Genomic DNA, 27,153 nt, shown 5'->3' on the forward strand with positions numbered 1-27,153 from the left:
AAAATAAAAAAAAATCAAATACTCAAAGACATACAGCAAGAAAAAGTGGTATGTATAATTAGACAGGGAGCATATGGATAAAACATATCAATTTTTATTGAGTGAATACAGAACTAGACACAACATAGAAATTTAAAAGCATTTAAAAAAGCATGATGCTTCAGTAGAAACCACAAAAAAGTATCACATATCAATATGTACCAACAATAGCCAAAAAATGATAGTAGTAAAACCTCCTATCCCAGAGCAAAGATACCATAAATGGGTGTCTGAAACATTAAAGTGCATCTGTCAGTGCAAATTAACCCGTGTAAGCCTCTATGCTCTCAAAATAAGCTACCAGTCTATCCTGGTTCTATTAAATTCAATAGAAAAACCCACAGGGGGGAGGCATCTAAAGAAATAAACCCCAAAATAAAGGGAATGTGAATCCCTGGAGTTAGGAATAGATACCTCCAAAAATCCAGCCTGTGGGTTAGAAGTGGGGCTGTCGCAGTGTGCAGAGGGTGGGAGGATCAATAGAGGGCCATTACCCCACGCGTATCGCCACTAACGCTGTGGCTTCATCAGGGGAAATGATCAAATACTCACCGCTGCTGCTGTTCTGCTCCGGACTTCTCATCGTCACTATCTTCCCGCTCTCTGAGCTGTGACTGCTCAGCAGAGGGTGCGGTTCAAAGACATTAACACGCCCTCTGACCTGAGACGTCACAGTCAGGAGACGCGGAAGAGACAGGACCTGCGGAAGCATGGGGAGAGGTAAGTATTGTGCTGGGGCCCTGAGCAAGCGGGGGGGGGGGGGGGGGCAGGTCACTGGCACCACACTCCTCCGCTCACGGGCCCCATAGTGCGCTGGAGTGCCCGACGGTGAGTGGGCCCCCCACCTGCTCAAAGGCCCGGCACGTCGGGTGCTAACGACGGCCCTGGGTACTGGTCCCCGTCCCCTAGTACAAGCTTCAGGTGGTCTGGGAAGGCCCATAACTCGTGCACCAGCAGCTCAATGTCATGAAGTACTTTGTCACCCTGGACCATGCCCAGGGAAGGCGGAAGGCCTTCCACGTGAACATGATGAAGGCACATCATGAACGGGAAGCCTGTGCCCTTTCCGTGTGCAACCTACCAGAGGAGGGAGAGGCGGAGATGCTCCCGGACATGCTCGCCCAGGCCAGGGCGGGTGGGACAATTGAGGACGTGGAGGTTTGCCACCATCTGTTGTCAGACCAATGGTCCCAGCTGTGGGCAACCTTGCACCCCTTCTGGGATTTGTTCAGCAACAAGCCTGAAAGGAAAGAGTCGGCTGTCCATCATGTGGACACCGGGGATCACCCCCCAATCTGGTGTTCAGCATATCGGGTATCCCTGGAAATGCAGCAGCACATGCGCCAAGAGATTGACGAGATGCTGAAGCTGGGGGTCATCCAACCCTCCAGCAGTGCTTGGGCCTCCCCTGAGATCCTCGTCCCAAAGAAGAACCGGACAACCAGGATCTGTGTGGACTACAGGGGGTTCAACGCTGTCATGGTCACCAATGCGTACCCAATGCCGCCCATCAATGATCTGCTCAATCAGCTGGCTGGGGCTAAGCACCTGACCATCATGGATCTGAGCTGGGGACATTGGCAGATTTCCCTGACCCCCGAGGCACGAGAACGCTCTGCCTTTATCACCCCATTCGGACTGTACGAGTCCACGGTGATGCCCTTCGGCATGAAGAATGCCCCTGCCACTTTTCAGTGGATGGTCAACACGCTGCTCAAGGGACTCAAGGGGTACGCTGCTGCGTGCCTGGATGACATTACCATCTTCAGTCCCACCTGGGAGGATCACGTAGAGCATCCAGAGCAGGTGCTCGGGCAGATCCAACGGGTAGGCTTGACCATTAAGGCAGAAAAGTACCAGCTGGGTATGAGTAAGGTCCACTACATGGGACACCGGGTATGTGGGGGAGCTCTGAAGCCAGAGCCCGGGAAGGTGGATGCCATCGCATCCTGGCCCACCCCCAGGACCAAGAAGCAGGTGATGTTCTTCCTGGGCAAAGCCGGGTACTATAGGAGGTTCGTCCCTCACTATAGTAGCCTGGCAAAGCCCCTGACTGACCTCACCAAGAAGAAGCTGCCCTCCGCAGTCAATTGGACAAACGACTGAAATGACCTTCCGGGCACTGAAGACCGCAGTTTCTAGCTCCCCTGTACTACAGGCAGCCGACGCCAACTCACCATGGAAACAGACCACAATCCCCTCAGCTGGATACACACAGTGTCCGAAACGAATGGGAGGTTGCTGCGCTGGAGCCTCGAGATCTAGCTGCACCACTTCGCCATTCGCCACAGAAAGGGCCACAAGCATGACAATGCCGAAGGCTTATCCAGACAAGGAGAAGTTGCGAATGGGCGCGTGTGGGAACACCGAGTGGTGCTGCCCCCTAACGCCCTCAAAAGGGGGAGGTGTGAAGAAAATGCAAGGTAATCCCATGTCAATCACTGTGCACTGCTGGCAGGGGGGGGGTTTACAGAGCTCTACATATGTAAATCCAACACCACTACAGCTCAAGCAGAGGGGAGGGGGGCTGAGAAGTAGGAGTGAGATCCCTCACAGCAGCTGTGAATGGCACAGGACGGCCAATCCCTCGACCATGTGCTCTTTGTTCAAGAAACATAATTCAACAGTAGCTATGGGAAAAAGATATATCTGAGTGAAACACAAGGCAGATTTTTGGAAACTAGAAGAAAGGGAGAATCCCACCAACCCTTTCTCCACCGCCCAGCAAGCAAGAATAGGGAGATATGCAGCACAGCCTTTCAGAAGACCCTAGGTGCTGCTGTGTTTGGTCTCCGCGTATAGCAGGGGCCCGGCTGGGTCCATTAACACCATAACATGTTCCCTGTAACGATCCAGTAAGGAGGTATAGCCCATTTTAGTTTTGGAGACTCTAAGCTAAGTAGGAACAGGTGTGGAGACTTGGGCTTGAAGAGGGGGAGGAACCCAGAGAGTTTAAAAACTCCGGCAGATCTCCTCCCACCGGTCTTTTCCTGGGGGAGCTCGTGACATCAAAACGTGTGGGAGAAGTCCAACAACCAAACAGGGCCCACAACCTCCCCATGTGGCCACCCATCCCCCGAGCCAGGCTTTCCATCTAAACTGGTAACTGACTGACTAAGTTCTGCTTACTTGTTGTACCATGCTTTTGTATTTGTAACTCTGATCACTGTATATTGTAGCGTCGGCGTCCCTGCCTCCTGCTAGGCAGGGACGCTGTTCCCCTCACCTCTCCGCTCCGTGCCCGGCGTCTTCCTCCCGCTCTGCTGGCCGTCCTAAGGAGTCCCCGGCCAATGGCCGGAGGACTTCACCATATATAAGGCACCTCCTCCAAAATGGAGGTGCCCGAGCAATGTTGTAGCACAGTTCATCACTCTGCTTCAGCACTCAGGTCCCGTTTCCACTTACCTGCCAGTTACCTGCCAGTTTCCTGTCTGATACCTGCCTGACTCGTGTCTATCTGCTGCTATTCCTGCGGTCCGACAGTCTGCCTACCAGCCCTGCCAGTCTGTCTATGGATCCGTCTGCCCGCTCACCTGGGAGCGCTCATCTGCTACCTGCCTGCTAGCCTACTTGGAGGCTCCGCCGTCACGTGCTGTGACCACCTGCCTGTCCAAAGACTCTTGCCCGCTCACCTGGGAGCGCTCACCTGCTACCTGTCTGCTAGCCTACCTGGAGGCTCCGCCGTCACGTGCTGTGACCACCTGCCTGTCCAGAGACTCTTGCCCGCTCACCTGGGAGCGCTCACCTGCTACCTGCCTGTTAGCCTACCTGGAGGCTCCGCCGTCACGTGCTGTGACCACCTGCCTGTCCAGAGACTCTTGCTCGCTCACCTGGGAGCGTCCACCTGCTACCAGCCTGCTAGCCTACCTGGAGGCTCTGCCGTCACTTGCCGTGACCACCTGCCCGTTTACCCAGAGACTGTCCCGGTCACTTGCCGTGACCACCTGCCCGTTTACCCAGAGACTGTCCCGGTCACTTGCCGTGACCACCTGCCCGTTTACCCAGAGACTGTCCCGGTCACTTGCCGTGACCACCTGCCCGTTTACCCAGAGACTGTCCCGGTCACTTGCCGTGACCACCTGCCCGTTTACCCAGAGACTGTCCCTGTCACTTGCTGTGACCACCTGCCCGTCTTCCCTGGGCGCCACCCGCTTCCTTACAAGGATCGCCCCCTTGTATAGTTGCTCAGAGGTTCCGCCTCCCAGACCCGTTACAGTTTGCTCGGGCCATGGAACCCGGTGGCACCCAAGCTCCCTCGCTCTCGGACCTATGTCATGAACTGTCCCGTCAGAAGTCCCAACAGGAGTCCATCCTGGGTCACCTGCGGAAATGTCAACTCTCGCCTGGACACTCTGACTGCTCCACCAGCAACCACCGCTAGTGTCATGACTCGCAACCCGGCAGCGCCGCTGCCTACCAATACCATGGTATCCTGCCCCGGACCCCGGCTTTCTGCACCTCCTCGCTTCGGAGGCGACCCCGCTCAAGCTCGGGGCTTCATAAACCAGTGCACCCTGCACTTTGAACTCCTGTCCCACCAGTTTATCTCCGACCGGGCCAAAGTTGCCTTCATCATGTCCAATCTCACGGGGGAGGCACTGGCTTGGCTAAATCCTCTATGGGAGAGAGGAGACCCCCCCGGTGTCCTACCTGCCAGCCTTTCTCACGGCTTTCCGGAAAGTCTTCGACGAACCCGGACGGAAGACCTCATCCGCATCGTCTCTGCTACGCCTCCGTCAAGGAAATCTCACCGTGGGCCAATATGCCATACGGTTCCGTACCCTTGCTTCGGAGCTGGCCTGGGATAACGACGCTCTGGTGTCTGTCTTCTGGGAGGGTCTGTCCGGCCGTATTAAAGATGAACTCGCCGGTCGGGACATTCCTACCACTCTCGATGATTTAATAACACTTGCCATCTGGATTGACATCCGGTTCCAGGAGCGCGCCAAAGAGGTCATCCGTGAGAGGAGGTTTCCACGTCTAGCCCCTACCTTCCAGAAACCCGTCACTCCCTCCGTTACTCCCCAGGCACACTCACCTGAGCCTATGCAGGTCGACCAGACCAAGATGGTCAAAACCCGTCAAGACTCACGCCGTGCCGAGGGGAGCTGCTTCTACTGTGGCAGTAAGGAGCACCGGATCCGTTCCTGCCCTGAGAGATCGGGAAACGCCTGTGTCTAGGGTCGCTCAGAGAGGTCGCCCTAGACAAAAGTAAACCCTCTCCATCCCTGATGCTGTTAGTCTCTATCACCTGCGGAGAGAACCGCTATTTCGAACTGGCTCAACTTGACTCAGGAGCTGCTGGTAATCTCATCTCTCAATCCCTGGTAGAGAAGTACCGCATTCCCACCAATCCTCTGGCCGTACCTTTATCTGTCGCCACCGTGGATGGGGGCCTCTTACCACATCCTATCCAACTCATCACCGAATCCATAACTCTGCAGGTGGGAATGCTGCATTCTGAGAGCATCTCCTTTCATGTTCTGCCTGGACTCTCTCACGCACTCTTGCTGGGCCTACCTTGGCTCCAGAAACATGCACCCGTGCTTGACTGGCAGACCGGAGAAGTCCTTCGATGGGTACAGGACTGCCATAAGACTTGTCTAGTTCCCATTCATCCTGCTCGTCCTTCTCCTACCCCAGTCAATCTACCCGGTCTACCGGTTCCCTATTGGTCTTATGCGGATGTCTTCAATAAAAAAGAAGCAGAGACATTACCCCCTCAGACCATATGACTGTCCAATCGACCTGATACCCGGCTCTACTCCTCCCCGTGGGCGTATCTACCCTTTGTCCGCAGCAGAGACCCGGTCCATGTCTGAATATATTGAGGAGAATCTTGCCCGGGGATTTATCCGGAAATCTACCTCCCCGGCGGGAGCAGGCTTCTTCTTCGTCAAAAAGAAGGACGGCTCACTCCGTCCATGTATAGATTATAGAGGCCTTAACCAGATTACAGTGAAGAATAAATACCCCCTCCCGCTCATTCCTGAATTATTTGACCGCCTGAGGGGGGCTAGAATCTTCACCAAACTGGATCTCCGTGGGGCGTATAACCTGGTCCGTATCCGTCAGGGGGGTGAGTGGAAGACGGCATTCAACACCCAGGACGGCCACTATGAGTACCTTGTAATGCTCTTCGGTCTCTGTAACGCTCCCGCCGTCTTTCAAGAGTTGGTCAATGACATCTTCCGTGACCTTCTCTACTCCTGCGTGGTGGTGTACCTGGACGACATCTTGGTCTTCTCTCCGGACCTTCCTACTCACCGGAGGGATGTTCGTCAGGTCCTGCTCAGGCTCAGGCAGAACCACCTCTACGCTAAATATGAGAAGTGCATCTTTGAGCAGACCTCTTCCATTTCTGGGCTACATAATCTCTCAGACCGGCCTACAAATGGATCCTGAGAAACTGTCTGCCATCCAGAAGTGGCCCCGACCAGAGGGGTTGAAGGCTATTCAGCGGTTCCTGGGCTTCGCCAACTATTACCGCCTCTTCATACCGCACTTCTCTTCCCGGACTGCCCCTATCTCTGCGCTCACCCGTAAGGGTACTAATCCCAGAAGATGGCCGCCCGAAGCTGAGGAGGCCTTTCTTTCCTTAAAACAGGCCTTCTCCTCCGCCCCGGTGCTGCATCGTCCGGACGGTAACAAACAATTCTTCCTAGAGGTTGACGCTTCCTCCTCCGGAGTCGGGGCGGTACTTACCCAAAAGTCATCTTCCGGAAGAATGGTAATCTGCGTTTTTTTCTCCAAACTCTTCTCCTCTTCTGAGCGCAATTATTCCATTGGAGACCGAGAATTGTTAGCCATTAAGCTGGCACTGGAGGAGTGGCGTTACCTGCTCGAGGGGGCTCTTCACCCGGTAATAATTTACACGGACCACAAGAACTTGGCTTACCTTCAGAGCGCCCAGAGACTTAACCCGCGCCAAGCCCGGTGGTCCTTGTTTTTTGCCCGCTTTGATTTTGTTCTTCATTTTCGCCCGGCAGACAAAAACATCAAAGCTGACGCATTGTCTCGATCCTTCCTGGTATCTGATCTAGAGGAGGAACCTAAGCACATCATTGATCCCGCCAGAGTAATGCAAGTGGCTCCCGTGAATCTAAATAGTCTCCCTCCCGGTAAGACGTTCGTAACAGTACCTGATCGGAAGAAGGTCCTACACTGGGGTCACTCGTCTAAGCTAGCTGGCCACGCCGGTCAGAAAAAGACCCTCCAGCTCATTACCCGGCATTACTGGTGGCCTACCCTGCACAAGGATGTAATATGTAACGGGTCTGGGAGGCGGAACCTCTGAGCTACTATACAAGGGGGCGGCCCTTGTAAGGGAGCGGGTGGCAAGCAGGGATGACGGGCAGGCCGCCAGAGCAGGTGACCAGGACAGTCTCTGGATGAACGGGCAGGGAGTTACGGCAAGTGATCGGGGCAGTCTCTGGGTAAGGGTAGGTACGACCTGTGATGGCAGAGCCTCCGGGTAGGCTAGCAGGCAGATGGTAGATGTGTGCTCCCAGGTGAGCAAGCGAGAGTCTCTGGAAAGGTAGGTGGTCACAGCACGTGACGGCGAAGCCTCCAGGTAGGCTAGCAGGCAGGTAACAGGAGGGCGCTCCCAGGTGAGCGGGCAGGAGTCTCTGGAACGGCAGATGGTCACAGCACGTGACGGCAGAGCCTCCAGGTGGGCTAGCAGGCAGGTAACAGGTGGGCGCTCCCAGATGAGCGGGCAGGAGTCTCTGGAATGGCAGATGGTCACAGCACGTGACGGCGGAGCCTCCAGGTAGGCTAGCAGGCAGGTAACTAATGTGCGCTCCCAGATGAGCGGGCAAGCTGGTCCTTAGACAGACTGACTGGAGTTGGAAGGCAGACCGTCGGACCTCAGGGTAGCAGGCAGGTAACTGATGTGCGCTCCCAGGTGAGCGGGCAAGCTGGTCCTTAGACAGACTGACTGGAGTTGGAAGGCAGACCGTCGGACCTCAGGGTAGCAGGCAGGTAACTGGATATCAGGCAGGACAAAGACAACAGGCTGGCAGGAATCTGGCAGGTAACTGGCAGGTAACTGGCAACGGGACCTGAGGGCTGAAGCACAGGTGAGACACAGGTGCAAACATTGCTCGGGCACCTCCATCTTGGAGGAGGTGCCTTATATATGATGAAGTCCTCCGGCCATTGTCCGGGGACTCCTTAGGACGGCGCGCGCGGCCCCTTTAAGAGGAGGGGAGCGCGCGCGCGCGCCCTAAGCACAGGGGCCGGGAAGGAGCGCGCGCTGAGAGCAGAGCGGGAGGAGGACGCCGGGAAGGAGCGCGCGCTGACAGCAGAGCGGGTGGAGGACGCCGGGCTCGGAGCAGAGAGGTGAGGGGAACAGCGTCCCTGCCTAACAGAGGGCAGGGACGCCGACGCTACATAATAGACTTTGTTTCTGCCTGTGTGTCCTGTGCCCGCAACAAAGTTCCGAGACACCGGCCAGCCGGTCGCCTTCTTCCTCTTCCAGTACCTGCTGCCCCGTGGCAGCATATTGCTATGGACTTTATAACGGATCTTCCTGTCTCTGCCGGTTGTACGGTCATTTGGGTGGTCGCTGATCGCTTTTCCAAGATGGCGCACTTCATTCCCCTGCCGGGTCTCCCGTCTGCACCCGAACTGGCTAAACACTTTATCCGCCACATCTTCCGTCTCCATGGCCTGCCCCTCCACATCGTGTCAGATCGTGGGGTTCAGTTCACCTCACGCTTCTGGAGAGCCACATGTAAGTTGCTTGACGTCACTCTGGACTTCTCCTCCGCTTACCATCCACAGTCCAATGGTCAAGTGGAGCGGATCAATCAGAACCTGACCAGTTACCTCCGGCACTTCGTTAATGCCCACCATTCGGACTGGGTGGATCTCCTACCATGGGCCGAGTTCTCTTACAATAATCACGAGAGCGAATCTTCCTCCAAATCCCCGTTTTTTGTAGTCTTCGGTCAGCATCCTCGGATCCCATTTCCTGTCTCCACTTCGGTGGACAATCCGGCTGCGGAATCTCTCGTTAGCGAATTCTCCTCCATTTGGGAGAGTACCCGATCCGCACTCCTTCAGTCGTCCGAGCGGATGAAAAAACACGCTGACAAGAAACGCCTGGATCCTCCACAATTCCATCCTGGAGATAAAGTCTGGCTCTCGTCCAAATATGTCCGGCTCAAGATTCCTTCCTACAAGGAAGTTATCAAACAGATCAACCCGGTGGCCTATAAATTGAAACTCCCGGTCAACCTATGGATCCCTAACTCCTTCCATGTATCTCTCCTCAAACCCGTGGTACTTAACTCTTTTTCCAAGTCTACAGGTACGCCCCCTGCTCCGGTTTCCGCTGAGAACGAGTTTGAGGTAGAGAACATTCTGGCCACCAAAAGGGTAAGAGGAAAGACCTTTTTTCTGGTAGATTGGAAGGGGTTTGGTCCTGAGGAGAGAACGTGGGAGCCCCGGGAGAACATCCATGCCCCTCTCATCCTTGATAAATTTCTCTCTGACCTAAAAAAGGGGGGGCCTAAAGGGGGGGGTACTGTAGCGTCGGTGTCCCAGCCTCCTGCTAGGCAGGGACGCTGTTCCCCTCACCTCTCCGCTCCGTGTCCGGCGTCTTCCTCCCGCTCTGCTGGCAGCGCGCGCTGCTTCCCGGCCACAGTGCTTAGGGCGCGCGCGCGCTCCCCCTCTCTTAAAGGGGCCGCGCGCGCCGTCCTAAGGAGTCCCCGGTCAATGGCCGGAGGACTTCACCATATATAAGGCACCTCCTCCAAAATGGAGGTGCCCGAGCAATGTTTCCTGTCTGATACCTGCCTGACTCGTGTCTATCTGCTGCTATTCCTGCGGTCCGACAGTCTGCCTACCAGCCCTGCCAGTCTGTCTATGGATCCGTCTGCCCGCTCACCTGGGAGCGCTCATCTGCTACCTGCCTGCTAGCCTACCTGGAGGCTCCACCGTCACGTGCTGTGACCACCTGCCTGTCCAGAGACTCTTGCCCGCTCACCTGGGAGCGCTCACCTGCTACCTGTCTGCTAGCCTACCTGCCTGTCCAGAGACTCTTGCCCGCTCACCTGGGAGCGCTCACCTGCTACCTGCCTGTTAGCCTACCTGGAGGCTCCGCCGTCACGTGCTGTGACCACCTGCCTGTCCAGAGACTCTTGCTCGCTCACCTGGGAGCGTCCAACTGCTACCAGCCTGCTAGCCTACCTGGAGGCTCTGCCGTCACTTGCTGTGACCACCTGCCCGTTTACCCAGAGACTGTCCCGGTCACTTGCCGTGATCACCTTCCCGTTTACCCAGAGACTGTCCCGGTCACTTGCCGTGACCACCTGCCCGTTTATCCAGAGACTGTCCCTGTCCCTTGCTGTGACTACCTGCCCATCTTCCCTGGGCACCACCAGCTTCCTTACAAGGACCGCCCCCTTGTATAGTTGCTCAGAGGTTCCGCCTCCCAGACCCGTTACATATATGTAACCCTTATGTATATAGTAGATTGTTTAGTGAGCCCTTATTGCGATTAAATATCTAATTTAATCTTGGGCTATTCTTTTATCTCAACCCCCGAACCTTACGTCTGTTGTTCGGTCCAAAGAACACGCTACCGGGCTGGTTCTAGCCCGATATAAGTCTGTTATACCAAATAGGAACTGATGGCGGCTCTACCAGGCCGACAAGGCTCTGCTTCACTGGAGTAGTGAAAGAGTCTCTCAGCCAGTCAGGGGTGAGATTGAGTGTGGGGCCACGTCAGTGTCTGCGTGGACCACCTTTTCTCACTCCTTGGTGCCTCTCTGTACCCGTGTGGACAGGTGGTGATGGTGTAGAACTGTACCAATCTGACCTTACACATCCTTAAGGGGGGTGCGGAACGTTACGTTTATGCAATGGGTAAATCCATATCACGTGCTCCGTCTGGGGTAGTGTGAGGTCAGGCGGGTGGCAGGGTGTGGATCCACCGAAAGAAGCGGCAAGAGCGGGATTCTCCGGGGGCCCCCTGGTGCCATTCCTTCACAGGATTTAATTCAGGAGCCACAGGATGCCGAGAGAGGCATGTGTGGACGCAATGCATTGAGGAGTTTATTCGCAAGCAAGACATGGAATATGCTCTGAAGAAACTGGATGATGCAAAGTTTTGTTCTCATGAAGGTGAGACTTGCTACATACATGTCTGTGCTTAAAGAAGTTGTCCAGTACTTTATATTACCCCTCCCCAAATGTATTCCCCCGGGGCCCCTATGACTTTTTGTAATTACCTTACGTTGATGTTTCCCCGTGCTGACGTCGTGACAAGTGAGGCGTGACTCAACGCTGGGGTCCCCGCGGTGGCTGCTGGGTTGTGGGCGGGGTTACCCCTGCATCACACCCAGCATCCACCGTGCACTTTCCCAATGAATGGGGAGAGGCAGAGCACGCGGTTGATGCCGGGTGTGATGCGGGGGAAAACCCCACCCACAGCCTGGCATCCACCGTGGAACGCGGAAGACAGAGACCCCCGGTTGCTGCCAGTACTTGTCGTGACATCAGCGGATGTCAGAACCGGTTGCAGCCGGGGGTCATGTGATGCCTGTGAGCGGCCAGTGATAGCGTCACAGGCATTATGAGCAACGTAAGGTAATTACAAAAATCCTTAGGGGCCCCGGGGGGATACATTGGGGGGGGGGTAATATAAAGTACTGGACAACCCCTTTAAAGACATGCTGATGGACTGTTCCCAATAAGTGGAGAAGGATGATTGGGATCCTATCATGTCTGGCTGATTAAGATTGGGGGAGCAATGTGACGAAACAACTTATAATCTTAATCAGCCAGATGTCTAGATTTGCTAAGCCAAGAGAAATGTATTGTGTTTGTGTTAACTTTAGAAATTGTGTGTGTTTCTTTGGTGGGTCAAAGAGGACAGACCAGAATTTGTAGAACCCTGAATGTTGTATTCCCTTGGAAACATCTTGGACATATTCTGAAACAAATATGTTTGTTACTATGCTCATTGCATATTATACTAAAGCCAGCTAGATGATTATTTACAAGAGCCCGTTGCTATACCAACTATGTAAATTGATTAAAAGCTCAAACATTGAGATCTGAGTCCTGTGGAATAATTCCCTCCCTAACCCTAGCCCTGTGGATGTGTACTTGAAAGAAAAAATGTGAACTATGTAAGGAACATACGCCTCTGTAGCAGGCAGAATTGAAAAAGAGAATTGAAAGAGACTTTACAAGGAGAATAAAAGATCAGACTCTCTTTAGACCATCAGCTTGGTAGCATGGCTTCTACGTGATTCCAGCCTAAGGGTATATGGCCCAGTCTGGAAAGATAAGGATCTGCTCCATTGACTATCAGAGAGCCCATGGATACATTTGGGGAGATCAGGTTGGGAAGATGCAGCCACTTGACCCATGGATATGTTTTTTGGAGTTGCCAAGTAGGACCCTCCGGTCGCCTGGAAGCCATGGAGAAATTCAGAGAAGCCAGATTGGGACCAGCCAGTCATCTGGCCCCATGGAAACTCGCAGAGAGGCCAGGGTGGCACCCTCAGGTCTCCTGGCCTTGATGGACTGTCAGCTTCCGAAGCTTGCTGCTACCTTCTATTTGTGGGGGCCCGCCAAAAGCAGGGGGCCACTGTTTGAGGTAGTTGGCCCTGGAAGTTCTAAAGTTGCAGCTGTTCTATCCCAGGCAAGCCAGCGGAAGGGTGAGACTGTGCAATGTACCACCTTAAGTATTAGCTGGGACTGTTCTATGTATTTATTGTCCGTTTGGTGGTTCAATAAAGTATTGCCACACTGTTTTACCATCACCCTCTGTTTTCTGAGTAGTGGTGTTCTGCCCACGGAAGACCCCGAGTCTTCACATCTTGCTTTCCAGCTTTCTTTCCTAGACTAGTGTGGTCACAGTAGAGAGATCAGAGTGGTAGCGCTGGTGCTCAAGGTGAGTAAAGCAATTACTTTTAAAACCCAACTCTGGGCCCATTCAAAATATGTTTTTCAAATGGGAAATCCCTTTCATTTTTATTAAATTGCATTACTAGAACAATGTAAATTGAGCAGAAACGTACAGTACCTGAAATCTGGTTAATACTTCTACATTGCCAATAGAATCCATATTACTGCTTCAGTTATATGCATATGCATGCCTTCAGAATAAAATGCCCATAAATCTTAGAACTATAACGTGCATTGAGGGAGTGTTGTTCTATCTTGGCAGGCATATGTCTTGTGCTTACACATCTCTGTATTTGTGTACCTTTGTTACTGTTCAGTTTTGTTGATGAGCAATTCATTCTTGACAAGTGTATCTGCATATACTCTGAGCAACACTTAGACTCTGGTATTAATATGTACATTTATACAATTTTTAATGCATTGTACAAGTACAAACCAGATATCATCATAGTACATCTGAGTATGTTTTTGCTCAATTTATATTGTTTTATTAACCCCTTTACCCCCGAAGGCTGTTTGCATGTTAATGATCAGGCCAATGTTTACAATTCTGACCACTGTCACTTTATGAGGTAATTACTCTGGAACGCTTCAACGGATCCCCCTGATTCGGAGACTGTTTTTTCGTGACATATTGTACTTCATGATAGTGGTAAAATTTGGCTGGCGTTTATTTCTGGGAAAAAAAAAAAATCGGAGATTTGGCGAAAATATTGAAGATTTCGCAATTTTCAAACTTTGAATTTTCATGCCCTTAAATCAGAGAGATATGTCACACAAAACGGCAAATATATAACATTTCCCACATGTCTACTTTACATCAGGACAATTTTGGTACCAAATTTTTTTTTTGTTAGGAAGTTAGAAGGGTTAAAAGTTGACCAGCAATTTTTCATTTTTCCAACAAGATTTACAAAACCATTTTTTTAGGGACCACATCACATTTAAAGTGAACTTGAGGAGCCTTTATGACAAAAAATACCCAAAACTGACACCATTCTAAAAACTGCACCCCTCAAGGTGCTCAAAACCACATTCAAGAAGTTTATTAACCCTTCAGGTGCTTCACAGGAATTTTTGGAATGTGGAAGAAAACAATGAACATTTAACATTTTTTTCACACAAATGTTACTTTAGACCCACTTTTTTTATTTTTGCAAAGGTAACGGGACAAAATGGACCCCAAAATTTGTTGTGCAATCTCTCCTGAATATGCCGACACCCAATATGTGGGGGAAAAAACACTGTTTGGGTGCACGGCAGGGCTCGGAAAGGAAGGAGGCCCATTTGACTTTTTGAATCTAAAATTTGCGTGAATAATTAGCGGATTCCATGTCACATTTGGGGAGCCCCTGATGTGCCTTAACAGTGGAAACCCCCCAAAAGTGACTGTCACGGTGTAGGGGGAATGCTGGTGAGGAAATGGCAGATAAGGGCAGGGTGAGCAGGGAAAACTAGTCTGTCCCTAGACTGGGAACCCTGAACAGTTCTAACTCCGAAGTTATCTCTGATAGGACTTGGTGAAAAGGTTCGGGTCTCCACCCTAACTCCTCCACAAGCCCTGTGCTAATCCCCCTCACCTCCCTTCACTGAAAAAGGTACAGCAACTTCAAAGGAAAGGACTTTAGGCGCACAAACAAACAGGTGAGCACAGCACTGCTTCCAGGTATATAGAGTGAAACTATCAGCTGCACAACCTGGTGGAACGAGAGGCTACTTAACTGCTAGGGGGAGGAGACTCACACATTAACTCACATCCACCAGGACAGGCAATATAACTGGCATTAACTCATGCAGTACTAGGGGAAATAGCACAGTTAAAGTTACAGCAGTATGTAGAATAGACCACAGATACTTAGCGCTAGTCAGCACGTGACAGTACCCACTCTTTTAAGAGAGGCCCCCGGACTCTAAACCGGACACGTCCGGAAAAGGTCCACATTTCCTGAGTGACGAGATATGAAAAACGTTATGGATTTCCAACACTGGGGGTAGTTTGAGTTGGTATAACACAGGGTTATAAATGGCCGATATTCTAAATGGACCAATAACCCTGGAGCTAGGATCCCCAGCAGCACGCCTCCACCTGACATGCTTGGACAACACCCACACATACTCGTTCACTCTCAGGTCTGGACCTGCACTTTTGTTTCCATATCTGCGGTTACAGTCAGAGGGCACACACTCAGAATGGCAAACAGCAGCAGTGTCCTACCGGGGCCCCTCCTCCTGGAACGACACCTAGACACACCATTAATCTGAGTCACAGTCTGGATTCCACCCCCTTTTCCAGGCTGACTGGCAATCACTTCTGGTAGTGGGGTATGAGTGGATGCAACCAGTACAGTAGAAATAGTTGTAGCTAGGCAATTACTCACACAGAAAGCCCCCCAACTTACAACTTTTCTGGCCCTCCAGTTAACCACCGGGTTGTGTTTCTCCAGCCAGGGAAGGCCCAATACAATGGGAGTGGGCAGGTTCTCCAAGAGATGACAGGACAGGAGCTACTGGTGGAGAGTTCCTATGCTCAGGTTCACATTATGCACCACCATTATGCAGAGGACCTTCTGGCTGAGAGGAACTGAGTCGATCGAAGCGATGGGAATGGGTCTCACTAAAGCACTGCTGGCGAGACTTTGAACCAGAGCAAAACGAGAATCCATCAAATTGACACCCGCTCCGCTATTGACCAGTACTGGTACAGTCTCGGTTTTACCACCCACAACAACCTCGGCAGATAGTGTGAACGGAGACCTAGCGAGGAAGGAAATCTAAACCTTCTGCTAGTCTCCTCCCGAACAACCAGAGGTAGGCTGCTTCTGAGACTGCATGGTTGTCTTGGAGCGAAGTGGACAAACCTTAATAAAATGGTCAGATTTTCCACAGAAAAAACAAGCTCCACCCACTTGAGGAACAGTAGGCACAGGAGGTTTAACATGAGAACCCACTACCCCCAACTGCATGGGTTCATCAGGTATAGTCTCCTCAGCAGGGATAGGAACAGGAGACAAAGTAGGTCTCGGTCTCTCCCTCAGGCATCTGTCAACCCATATGGCTAGGGACATCGCAGCCTCCAATGACTCAGGTACAGTGTACTGAACCAGAGTGTCTTGCAGTCTAACCGGCAAACCCAAGCTGAATTGACTCCTAAGGGCTAGGTCGTTCCACTGGGTGTCAGTCGCCCATCTCCAAAACTCTGAGCAGTACTCCTCCACTGCCCCTGTTCCCTGCTTGAGTTTACAGAGATTAGACTCAGCAAAAGTCACCCTATCAGGTTCACCATACACCTAAGCCAGGGCAGAAAAAAACGGACTGCAGTGATGGTGAGTCGGAAGGAAGGGAGAAGGCCAAGGTCTGGGGGTCCCCCTTAAGAAGAGAGACTATAATCCCCACCCGCTGTTCCTCACTTCCAGATGAACGGGGCCGGAGCCTGAAATAAAGCTTACAGGCATCACGGAAAACAAAAAAATTGTCTTATCCCCCCCAGAAAACCTATCTGGAAGAGAGACCTTGGGTTCTGGCACGGCCTAAGCATGAGCCGATGCCAGGTAACCCACAACTTGCTGCAGCTGCTGCACTACCTGAGTTCGCAAACCAGCTACCTCTTCAGAGATGGTCTAAATCAGGCGAGAAAATGAATCAGCTGAGGCAGTCTGAGACGTAGTGACTCAAGGAAAATGGTAAGGCTGCTGATAATGTCACAGTGTAGGGGGGAATGCTGGTGAGGAAATGGCAGATACGGGCACGTTGACAGGGAAAACTAGTCTGTCCCTAGACTGGGAACACTGAATAGCCCTGACCCTGAAGGTATCTCTGATGGTGAGAAGGTTCGGGTCTCCCCCCAAAGCCCTAACTCCTCCACAAGCCCTGCGCGAATCCCCCTCATCTCCCTCCTCTGAAAAAGGTACAGCAACTTCAAAAGGCAAGGACTTCAGCGGCACAAACAAACAGGTGAGCACAGCACTGCTTCCAGGTATAGAGTGAAACTATCAGCAGCACCACCTGGTGGAAGGAGAGGCTACTTAAAGGCTAGGGGGAGGAGACTCACACATTAACTCACATCCACCAAGACAGGCAATATAACTGGCATTAACTCATGCAGTACTAAGGGAAATAACACAGGTAAATTTACAGCAGCAACTAGAATAGACCGCAGATACTTAGCGCTAGACAGCGCGTGACAGTGACACCATTTTGGAAACTAGACCCCTCAGGGAACTTATCTAGATGTGTGGTGAGCACCTTGAACCCCCAGATGCTTCACAGAAGTTTATAACATTGAGTCGCAAGAATAAAATTTTCACATTTTTCCCACAAAAATATTTTTTAGCCCCCAATTTTGAGTTTTCATAAGGGTAACAGGAGAAATTACACCATACCAATTGTGGTGCAATTTCTCCTCAACACGCCGATACCCCATATGTGAGGGAAAATACACTGTTTGGGTGCACGGCAGGGTTCGGAAGGGAAGGAGCATTATTTGACTTTTTGCATGTAAAATTTGCTTGAATAATTAGTGGACGCCATGTCGCATTTGGCGAGCCCCCGATGTGCCTAAACAGTGGAACCCCCCCACAGGAGATACCATTTTGGAAACTAGACCCCTTAAGGAATTTATCTAGATGTCGATGAGCACTTTGAACCCCCCAGGTGCTTCACAAAACTTTATAACGTGGAGCGGTGAAAGAAAAAAAAATATCACTTTTTTTCCCCCCACAAAAATTATATTTTAGCCTCAATTTTTTTTATTTTCACAAGGGTAATAGAAGAAATTGGACCCCAAAAGTTGTTGTGAAATTTCTCCTGAGTATGCTGAAACCCAATATATGGGAGAAAACTACTGTTTGGGCGCACGGCAGGGCTTAAAAGGGAAGGAGCAGACTTTGATGGAATGGTCTGTGGGCATCACATCGCAGTTGCAGAGCCACTGATGTGCCTAAACAGTGGAAATGCCCAACAAGTGCCCCCTTTCTGGAAACTAGACCCCCCCCCCCCCCCCAATGAATTTATCTAGATATCAGGTGAGCAGTACAACTTAAACCCACATGTGCTTCACAGCAAATTATAACATTGACATGTGAAAATAAGAAGGTTAGCAGTAGAAAATGGACCCAAAAATTTGTTGTGCAATTTCTCCTGAGCACAAAGATACCCCATATGTGGTCGAAAATTACTTTTGAGGCACAGTGCAAAGCTCAGAATGGGAGAAGTGCTTTACTGGAGTTCATATTTTGCTGGGCTAGTTTGACGGTGCCATACACATTGGCAGAACTAAGGTCCAAATGAGCAGAACCCTCCCATAAGAGACCCAATTTTACAAACTACGCCTCTCAATGAATTCATTTAGGCGTGCAATGAGCATGTTGACACCACATGTGCCTCACATAATTTTACACCTTTGGGCAGTGAAGAATGAATAATTACATTTTTACCACCAAAAGTTTTGTTTTATCTCCAGATTTTACATTTTCACACTGGGAAATGGGTAAAAATGGCACCAAAATTTGTAACACAATTTCTGCTGAATGTGGAAATACCCCATACGTTGCTGTACAGTACTGCTCAGCCACATGGCGAGATTCCGGAGGAACGGAGAGCTATTTGCCTCCTGGAGTGCAGATTTTCCTAGAATAGTATGCAGGCTCCATATACACAGCTCTGCTAGAAGTGACCCCATTTTGGAAATTATACCCCTTTGGGAATTTATCTACAGGTGTGATGAGGATTTTCACTATATTAAAGGAATAGTGTGCGCATTCCTAATGTGTCCCCTGCCTATTGCTGAGAGGCACTGGGTACTTAAAGCACCTCCACACTGTGGGAGGGGCTTAGCAACACTATCTTTCAGTGTGTTCTGTACAATTGCTGAGTTGCCAGGTTCTGTTATGTTTCTGCCTCCCTGAGGGCTGAGTACCCAGGCCTGTACCCTGAACCTTTACCTGTGACTTATCTTGTCTGTTTCCGCTACCCTGGGGGCTGTATACACAGGTCTGTATCTGTATTCTGTTTTGGTGTCAGTTCCTATCTGAACTGTGTCCTTTCCTGGAAGCAGTTTGCATCTATGTCAGATCTTTCCCTTTACCTCATGTGTCTGTTCCAGTACTTTTCTCATAACCTGCAGTGTCTGTACCACAACCTGGCATCTCTGTACTTCAGTTTGTGAGTTGTGTGTCCACTTGCTACTTCGTACTGTGTGTATCTGGCTCTGTCTGTCCTGTTACCCTGTCCCTGTATTTATCCTCTGTGTACTTGCTACATTTTCCTGTGCTTTCCTGACACTGTCTGTTCCATGTGAACAGAGCCCTGTCTTTCCTGCCCATGCCAGCGGTATTCCTTGCCTGTCTGTGTCAGCGGTGCTGGGCCTTACCCAGCCTGTCTACCTGTCTGTATACCAGCTGTGCCTAACACTACCTACCTGCCTGTCTGTATACAAGCCACAGTCAGCAGCCATGTGACTGAGGTTTGCCCTGGTGTCGCCCCTGGTCTACCTCCCTCATCCCTCCTTGGATCACGGAGTCGTCAAGCCGCCGTACATCAGATTTGGTCTGGCCCTTAGTCATGCCCCTCCAGGCACTCCTCGGTCCGTGGCCTAGTGGGACCACAATCCACGCTCGCACTAAATAGTCTGTGCGCGAATGTTACAGTTATGTAACATGTTCCCATTTATCCTGTGCTCTACGCGGAGCACTGATATCGGGGTTTCAATTTAAATCTCCGAGTGACGTAATTCATATGAAACCCCCGAGGGATCAATTCACTATAATGATGCAGCAGAGTTAGGCCTCTTTCACACGTCAGTGGTTCGTGTGGTGATTGTGCCTCCTGGACATGTGGAAACTTACACACGCACATGTGTGCACATGTCAGTGTGTTTCCACTGACCATATGGCTGCGGGCAAAACACGTTGACATGTCTATTTTTTTCGCGCTGCACAGGCCGCAAAACGTCCCACACTGGTGACACATGGATGACATTAGTGGGTCATCAAGAGCACAGGTACCGGCAGCTGGGAATCAGGGTACAGTTAGCGATGTTCCCAAGCGCAGGGTGCTGAACGCTGCCCTCATCATTGTCCCCAGCCTGCGCTGCGATCAGCGTGAGCAAGAGACAATGATGAGAGTAGTATTCTGATTCTGCTGTGTCCTGGTGTAAAAATAAGCATATAATAAAAAAAATCCTTATACTCACCTGTCCAAAGATGTCCTCCACTGTAATACACCTGACCGCTTATACAGAGGAACTGGGGAGAATGACCTGCTTGAGCGAGCGAGCCCTGGAGCTCGTCCGGGGCCAGATATACCTCTCAGTGCTGAAGACACAAGATAGTTTAATCATGCACTGTGCAAGATTAATCATGCACTGCACAAGATTAAACTATCTTGCTAGTGCCTACTGATCCAGATGTCATAATGATGACATTGGGTCACCATGGCAATGATCAGGACCCCGCAATGATGTTGTGAGGGTCTCTGGTCCAAAAGCAGAGGGGCTTTTGCCCCTCTGCTTGCTAAATGTTGCATTTAGAGGGTTAAAATGCTGGGTGTCAGCTGTCAGAATCAGCCTCTGCGCGGGCGCGATCACTGAGACGTAATAATATGTACAATACAGATCAAAAGTTTGGACACACCTTCTCATTTAAAGATTTTTCAGTATTTTCATGACTTTGAAAATTGTAGATTCGCACTGAAGGCATCAAAACTATGAATTAACACATGTGCAATTATATAGTTAACAAAAAAGTGTGAAACAACTCAAAATATGTCTTATATTATAGGTTCTTCAAAGTAGCCACCTTTTGCTTTGATGACTGCTTTGCACACTCTTGGCATTCTCTTGATGAGCTTCAAGAGGTAGTCACCGGAAATGGTCTTCACTTCACAGGTGTGCCCTGTCAGGTTTAATAAGTGGGATTTCTTGCCTTATAAATGGGGTTTGGACCATCAGTTGTGTTGTGCAGAAGTCAGGTGGATACACAGCTAATACTCCTACTGAATAGACTGTTAGAATTTGTATTATGGCAAGAAAAAAAGCAGCTAAGTAAAGAAAAATGAATGGCCATCATTACTGTAAGAAATAAAGGTCAGTCAGTGCGAAAAATTGGGAAAACTTTGAATGTGTCCCCAAGTGCAGTTGCAAAAACCATCAAGCGCTACATAGAAACTGGCTAACATGAGGACCGCCCCAGGAAAGGAAGACCAAGAGTCACCTCTGCTTCCGAGGATAAGTTTATTCGAGTCACCAGCCTCAGAAATCACAGGTTAACAGCAGCTCAGATTAGAGACCAGGTCAATGCCACACAGAGTTCTAGCAGCAGACACACCTCTTCAACAACTGTTAAGAGGAGACTTTGTGCAGCAGGCCTTCATGGTAAAATAGCTGCTAGGAAACCACTGCTAAGGACAGGCAACAAGCAGAAGAGACTTGTTTGGGCTAAAGAACACAAGGAATGGACATTAGACCAGTGGAAATCTGTGCTTTGGTCTGATGAGTCCAAATTTGAGATCTTTGGTTCCAACCACCGTGTCTTTGTACGACGCAGAAAAGGTGAACGGATGGACTCTACATGCCTGGTTCCTACCGTGAAGCATGGAGGAGGTGTGATGGTGTGGGGGTGCTATGCTGGTGACACTGTTGGGGATTTATTCAAAATTGAAGGCATACTGAACCAGCATGGCTACCACAGCATTTTGCAGCGGCATGCTATTCCATCCGGTTTGCGTTTAGTTGGACCATCATTTATTTTTCAACAGGACAATGACCCCAAACACACCTCCAGGCTGTGTAAGGGCTATTTGACCAAGATGGAGAGTGATGGGGTGATACGCCAGATGACCTGGCCTCCATAGTCACCAGACCTGAACCCAATCGAGATGGTTTGGGGTGAACTGGACCGCAGAGTGAAGGTAAAAGGGCCAACAAGTGCTAAGCATCTCTGGTAACTCCTTCAAGATTGTTGGAAGACCATTTCCGGTGACTACCTCTTGAAGCTCATCAAGAGAATACCAAGAGTGTGCAAAGCAGGCATCAAAGCAAAAGGTGGCTACTTTGAAGAACCTAGAATATAAGACATATTTTCAGTTGTTTCACACTTTTTTGTTAAGTATATAATTCCACATGTGTTAATTCATAGTTTTGATGCCTTCAGTGTGAATGTACAATTTTCATAGTCATGAAAATACAGAAAAATCTTTAAATGAGAAGGTGTGTCCAAACTTTTGGTCTGTACTGTACCTGGTCCATAAGGCTCAAGGTACAGGGACATATTATTACATACAAATGTCAGAAAGGGGTTAATATTGCTTTTTAGAACATTGAAAGCATTTTCTGGGAGGCTGAATGCCTTCATGCCTTGGCCATTTTTCGTTTTCATTTTTCCTCCCCTTCTTCCAAGAGCCATAACTTTATTATATTTCCCTCAATATGGCAGTACGAGGGCTTATTTTCTCCGGACCAGTTGTACTTTTTAATGACACCATTCGTGCAAAGTGTGGTGAAATTGCAAAAAAAGTGCAATTCCACAATTGTTTTTTGGGCTTTTTATTCACCATGTTCACTATATAGTAAACAATGAGAAATAGTCGGCACTCCATTCCTTAGGTGGTGCACGTGGAGAAATCGAAATGAAAAAGAAGCAAGTCCCGGCACTCGCGTGTTGGTAGTAAGTTCATTTATTCCATATAATCCACTCAACAGCTTGAAGAATTATTTTAAAATCTGAAATGTTGGCCTACAGAAATGTATGTTCAGTAAATGCACTCAAAACTTGATCGGGGCTCCTTTTGCATCAATTACTGCATCAATGTGGCGTGGCATGGAGGCAATCAGCCTGTGGCACTGCTGAGGTGTTATGGAAGCCCATGATTCTTTGATAGCAGCCTTCAGCTCGTCTGCATTGTTGGGTCTGGTGTCTCATCTTCCTCTTGACAATATCCCATAGATTCTCTATTGGGTTTAGGTCAGGCGAGTTTGCTGGCCAATCAAGCACAGTGATACTGTTGTTTTTAAACCAGGTATTCGTACTTTTGGCAGTGTGGACAGGTGCCAAGTCCTGCTGGAGAATGAAATTTCCATCTCCAAAAAGCTTGTCGGTAGAGGGAAATATGAAGTGCTCTAAAATTTCCTGGTAGACGGCTCTTGATAAAACACAGTGGACCTACACCAGCAGATGACATGGCTCCCCAAACCATCACTGATTGTGGAAACTTCACACTAGACCTCAAGCAGCTTGGATTGTGGCCTCTCCACTCTTCCTCCAGACTTTGGGACCTTGATTTCCAAATGAAAATTGGAACTCTGGGACCTTGTGGAGTGTGTCAATGACTGCCTTCTGGACATCTGTCAAGTCAGCAGTCTTCCCCATGATTGTGGAGCCTACTGACTAAGGGACCTTTTTCAACACTTAGGAAGCCTTTACAGGTGTTTTAGTTAATTATTTTAATTTAATGTTTTTATTCTGAATCTGGGGCTGGGTGAGGGCCTATTTTTTGCGCACCAAGCTGACGTTTTTATTGATACCATTTTGGGATAGATACGATTATTCTGATCGCCTCTTATTGCAATGTTGCGGTGGCCAAAAAAACCCATAATTCTGGCTTTTTTTTCTTGGTACGCTGTTTACCGATTGGATTAATTTATTTTAGATTTTGATTGGATATTTCTAAACGCAGCAATATCAAATATGTGTATTTTTTAAAATGTTTTATTTTCAATGGGGCAAAAGAGAGGGGATTTGAACTTGTGTTATTTTTTCCACTTTTTACTTTATTTAATAGTTCCCTTATGAGACTTGAAGTTGCCATCTTCCAATCGGCTGTGCTATACATAGCAGGGATTCAGCATTGCTATGTATAGCAGAAATCACGACCTCCTATGAACGCTGGCCATGAGCTGGCATTCACAGGAGTATCATAATGACAGCCATGGGGGTCTTCTGCAGACCCCCGGCTGTCATGACAACCCATCAGCGCCGCACTGACATGACAGGCGGCCGGAATGACACGCTTCCAGATTTCTACATGCCTGATACTTGATTCTTTATTCTAAGGTCGATGAGCCGCTGTCAGATGTATGGCAGTAGCTTAGTCACCTATTCCAATTGACAACACATGCATAATCTGCCAGATCCGCAGATATGTTTGTAACAGCTGTACTGCAATATACCATGCTTATTTACATAGTGTACACATCACATAAAACATTTTTTTTTTTTTTAATTTATTGGTTAATATGTTTTTTTTAGATTGGAGCCCAGCCTTTTCTAGATTAGCCCCTGCAAGTGATGTTCTTTTCGTCATATTTACATTTGGCACGTAGGAGAAAGGGAAGCTGCCACAAAGTCACCATTAGTAACAGCCAGAACAGCTAGAGCAAACTGAAAAGAAACTATTTATTGCCTCGGCTTCGTCTGCCACAAATGAGTGTTCTCCTCTACATTCAGGCTGGGAGCTGGTCTTCTTTCTTTGTGTCCGGTTTCAGACCTTCTAGATAAATACACATGCATTGGATGGCTGTTGTGGAACGATGCTTTGGTCCACAGCAATCTCAGACATCACTCCCATGTTCTCTATGAGAAAGCCGCTGACTGACATGTTGGCCGGTGGCTTATCTCCGGGAGAACAGTTTGATTAGCAGTCTGAAATCGGACATGTGCGATCGTCATCTTCTTGATCCGTGCCCCCATACACATTAAATTGTTGGCTTCGTTGATAATGGGGAGTTCGGCTGACACTAATTTAATGTGCATGGGGGCCTGAACTTTTACACATTGTAAACTAAGACTAGACTATCCTAAAATGCACCAGATATATTATAATGTTCATGTCGTATGATAAATTTGGTGAATCAGTAGACTGTGTAATTTAAGTTCATTCCACCTATAAATTGGTCTACTCCACGCCAGAAATTTGCACAAAAAAATTCTGCTGCTTAGATTTGCGCCTTTAGACTATGTCTGAGAAAAAGCAAAGAGCAGAAAGTGTCTAAAACATAAAATAAAAATGCCATGAAAGAAAGATAAAGAACACATTGCTGCAGAATTCTGGCCCATTTGGATTGATAACTCTGCCCTAATGTCTCAGATGAGCAATGAAAGGAGTGAACTTCCGAACTTGTTTCTACAGGCTATATGTTCAAGGACATGTCAGAATAGTCCACGCCACGTTGGTGTGCGCTATGGTACTGCTTTTCATGACAGCATATGACACTGTGACAGATGCCTGCTCACCAATAGTATCACATTACAGACATCCACAAACAGATTTGTTATTTCTAATGATTCACTGCACTATTACAGCAGCACTTAGCACCCCCCTTTATGTCAGAATGGAAAGCCACCATTGTAGAAGTGGTTCCTGTTATGGCGGGCTCAGACTCTAAATGTTATTCATCTAGAAGCCTGAAAAGAACACTGTATTATCCCGGAAGCAGTTAAAGGGAACCTGTCATCAGGATTTACCCCTAAAATGTATTAGGAGCATTATAATACCCACTGTAATGATACTTGTATTAGCTCTAAAAACTCCTTCACATCAATAACATGTCCATTTGCAGAAAGCTCCCTATACACGCAGCAGATACTGACTAGATTAAATAGCCATTATGTGTCTCTAACAAATAGACAGGTAGTGAGTTCTGGCTGTAGTTGTTAACCATTTAAATGCTGCTGTCAATTTTTGACAATGGAGTTTAAAAGGAACACGCATTGGTGCCCATGTACATCAGCTTCCATGAGCCCCCTGTGATGCGATGACAGAGAGCTGATGGATTACTATGATAGCTGGGAGTCTGCTGAAGACCCCCGTCACCGTCATCTTGGTCTTCCTGTGACGCTCAGCTGTAGGCCAGGCTCCATAGGAGACTGATTCTCAAAATATACTATATATCAAAGATTCAAATCCCCTAAGTGGACTAAAAAATAATGTAAAAAAGAAAAAAAGTAAAACAAAAAAAAAAAGAAATAAAAAAAAATTATATATATGTGAAATCCCTCCCCTCTTTCCCTGTTAAAAATAATAAAGAAAGGAAAAAAAAAAACATATTTGGTATTGCCGCGTTCGTACAAGTCTGATCTATTAAAATAAGGAATTAATTCACCTGATTACTAAACACTGAAACGAGAAAAACAATCAGAATGCCAGATTTGAATTTTTTTGGTCACCCCACCTCCCTTAAATAATGCAATAAAAAGCAATCAAAGCATCATATGTACATAAAATTGGTATTTTCAGCTCACTGCTCAGAAAACAAGCCCTCACTCAGCTGCATCAACAAACAAATAAAAATGGTGGCACAAAGCAAAAAAATCTATTTACAGCATTCTGACTTTTTTGTTATCACTTAAACAGAAAAAACAAAACTAAAACCAATACATGATTTGTATCGCTGTTATCGGACTAACATGGACAATCATGTTTCCAGGTCATTTTTACCTCACAATGAACACCATTAAAACAAAACTCTCTCCAAAACATCAGAATTGAATTTATGTATTTCACCATTTTATCCCACTTGAATTTTTTTTTTTTTTGCTGTAGTTCAGTACATTGTATGACAAAATGAATGGCGACATGCATAACTACAGTGACAGACTCCACAGAGTGGTCTGTGCTGGATCCAGGTATGTGCCAGTAGACGAGTATAGCTTTACTTACTATTTTTTAATATACCATACCACTGGAAAAATTGTAATTTTACCCGGACAACCCCTTTAACAGAAGTGTCATGCACCATAATTCCTGGAATGCCTCACCTCTCCAGTTAGCAGGTAGATGATCTCTGAAGTGACATTTAATATTTTCTCAGTCAAGGGTTTCCTGCTGTTATCCATCTTCAGAGGTTCAGGCACAGCTATATAACATTAGGAGATTGCAAGGAAAATGGAGGAGTGAGATTTGAAATCAGAAAACAAACAGGGATTTATAATGAACAATTTGGGGTTGGGGCGGTTAAATGGCAGCTTACTATACAGCACATGTACATTTATGTGTTCATATTTCATATCTCACTATGGTGACAATTCAACATTGTATATCACCATTTTGTAAAACCCTTATATATTAGTATTTCCAGCGTCTAGTATATAGCTTAATTGTGAAAACCTATATATGGCCAAAAAAATATGTGTGTGAGGACAATTACAAAACTCAAGAGAACCCAAAAGGAAGGGAAGATACACAAGACCATATAAA

General features: G+C 48.5%; 1 protein-coding gene across 8 annotated transcripts in view; it reads right to left on the reverse strand.

Moving 5' to 3' along the window:
- The window catches only part of LOC141212712 (uncharacterized), a 159,338-nt gene that overhangs the window by 82,497 nt on the left and 49,688 nt on the right, over window positions 1-27,153 (reverse strand). For 5 of the 8 annotated variants that reach the window (XM_073665017.1, XM_073665013.1, XM_073665014.1 and 2 more), the window contains one exon: window positions 26,715-26,812. The exons of 2 other annotated variants lie outside the window; for them this stretch is intronic. In XM_073665017.1, coding sequence (XP_073521118.1) covers window positions 26,715-26,812 — 98 coding nt within the window. Of the gene's footprint in view, window positions 1-26,714; window positions 26,813-27,153 lie in introns of those variants that run through there. One more of the 8 variants, XM_073665018.1, reaches the window with a different exon arrangement.

The sequence above is a fragment of the Phyllobates terribilis genome, unplaced genomic scaffold (genome assembly GCF_046119375.1).
Source record: "Phyllobates terribilis strain yellow unplaced genomic scaffold, ASM4611937v1 Scaffold_182__1_contigs__length_3807330, whole genome shotgun sequence".
Classification (NCBI taxonomy): domain Eukaryota; kingdom Metazoa; phylum Chordata; class Amphibia; order Anura; family Dendrobatidae; genus Phyllobates; species Phyllobates terribilis.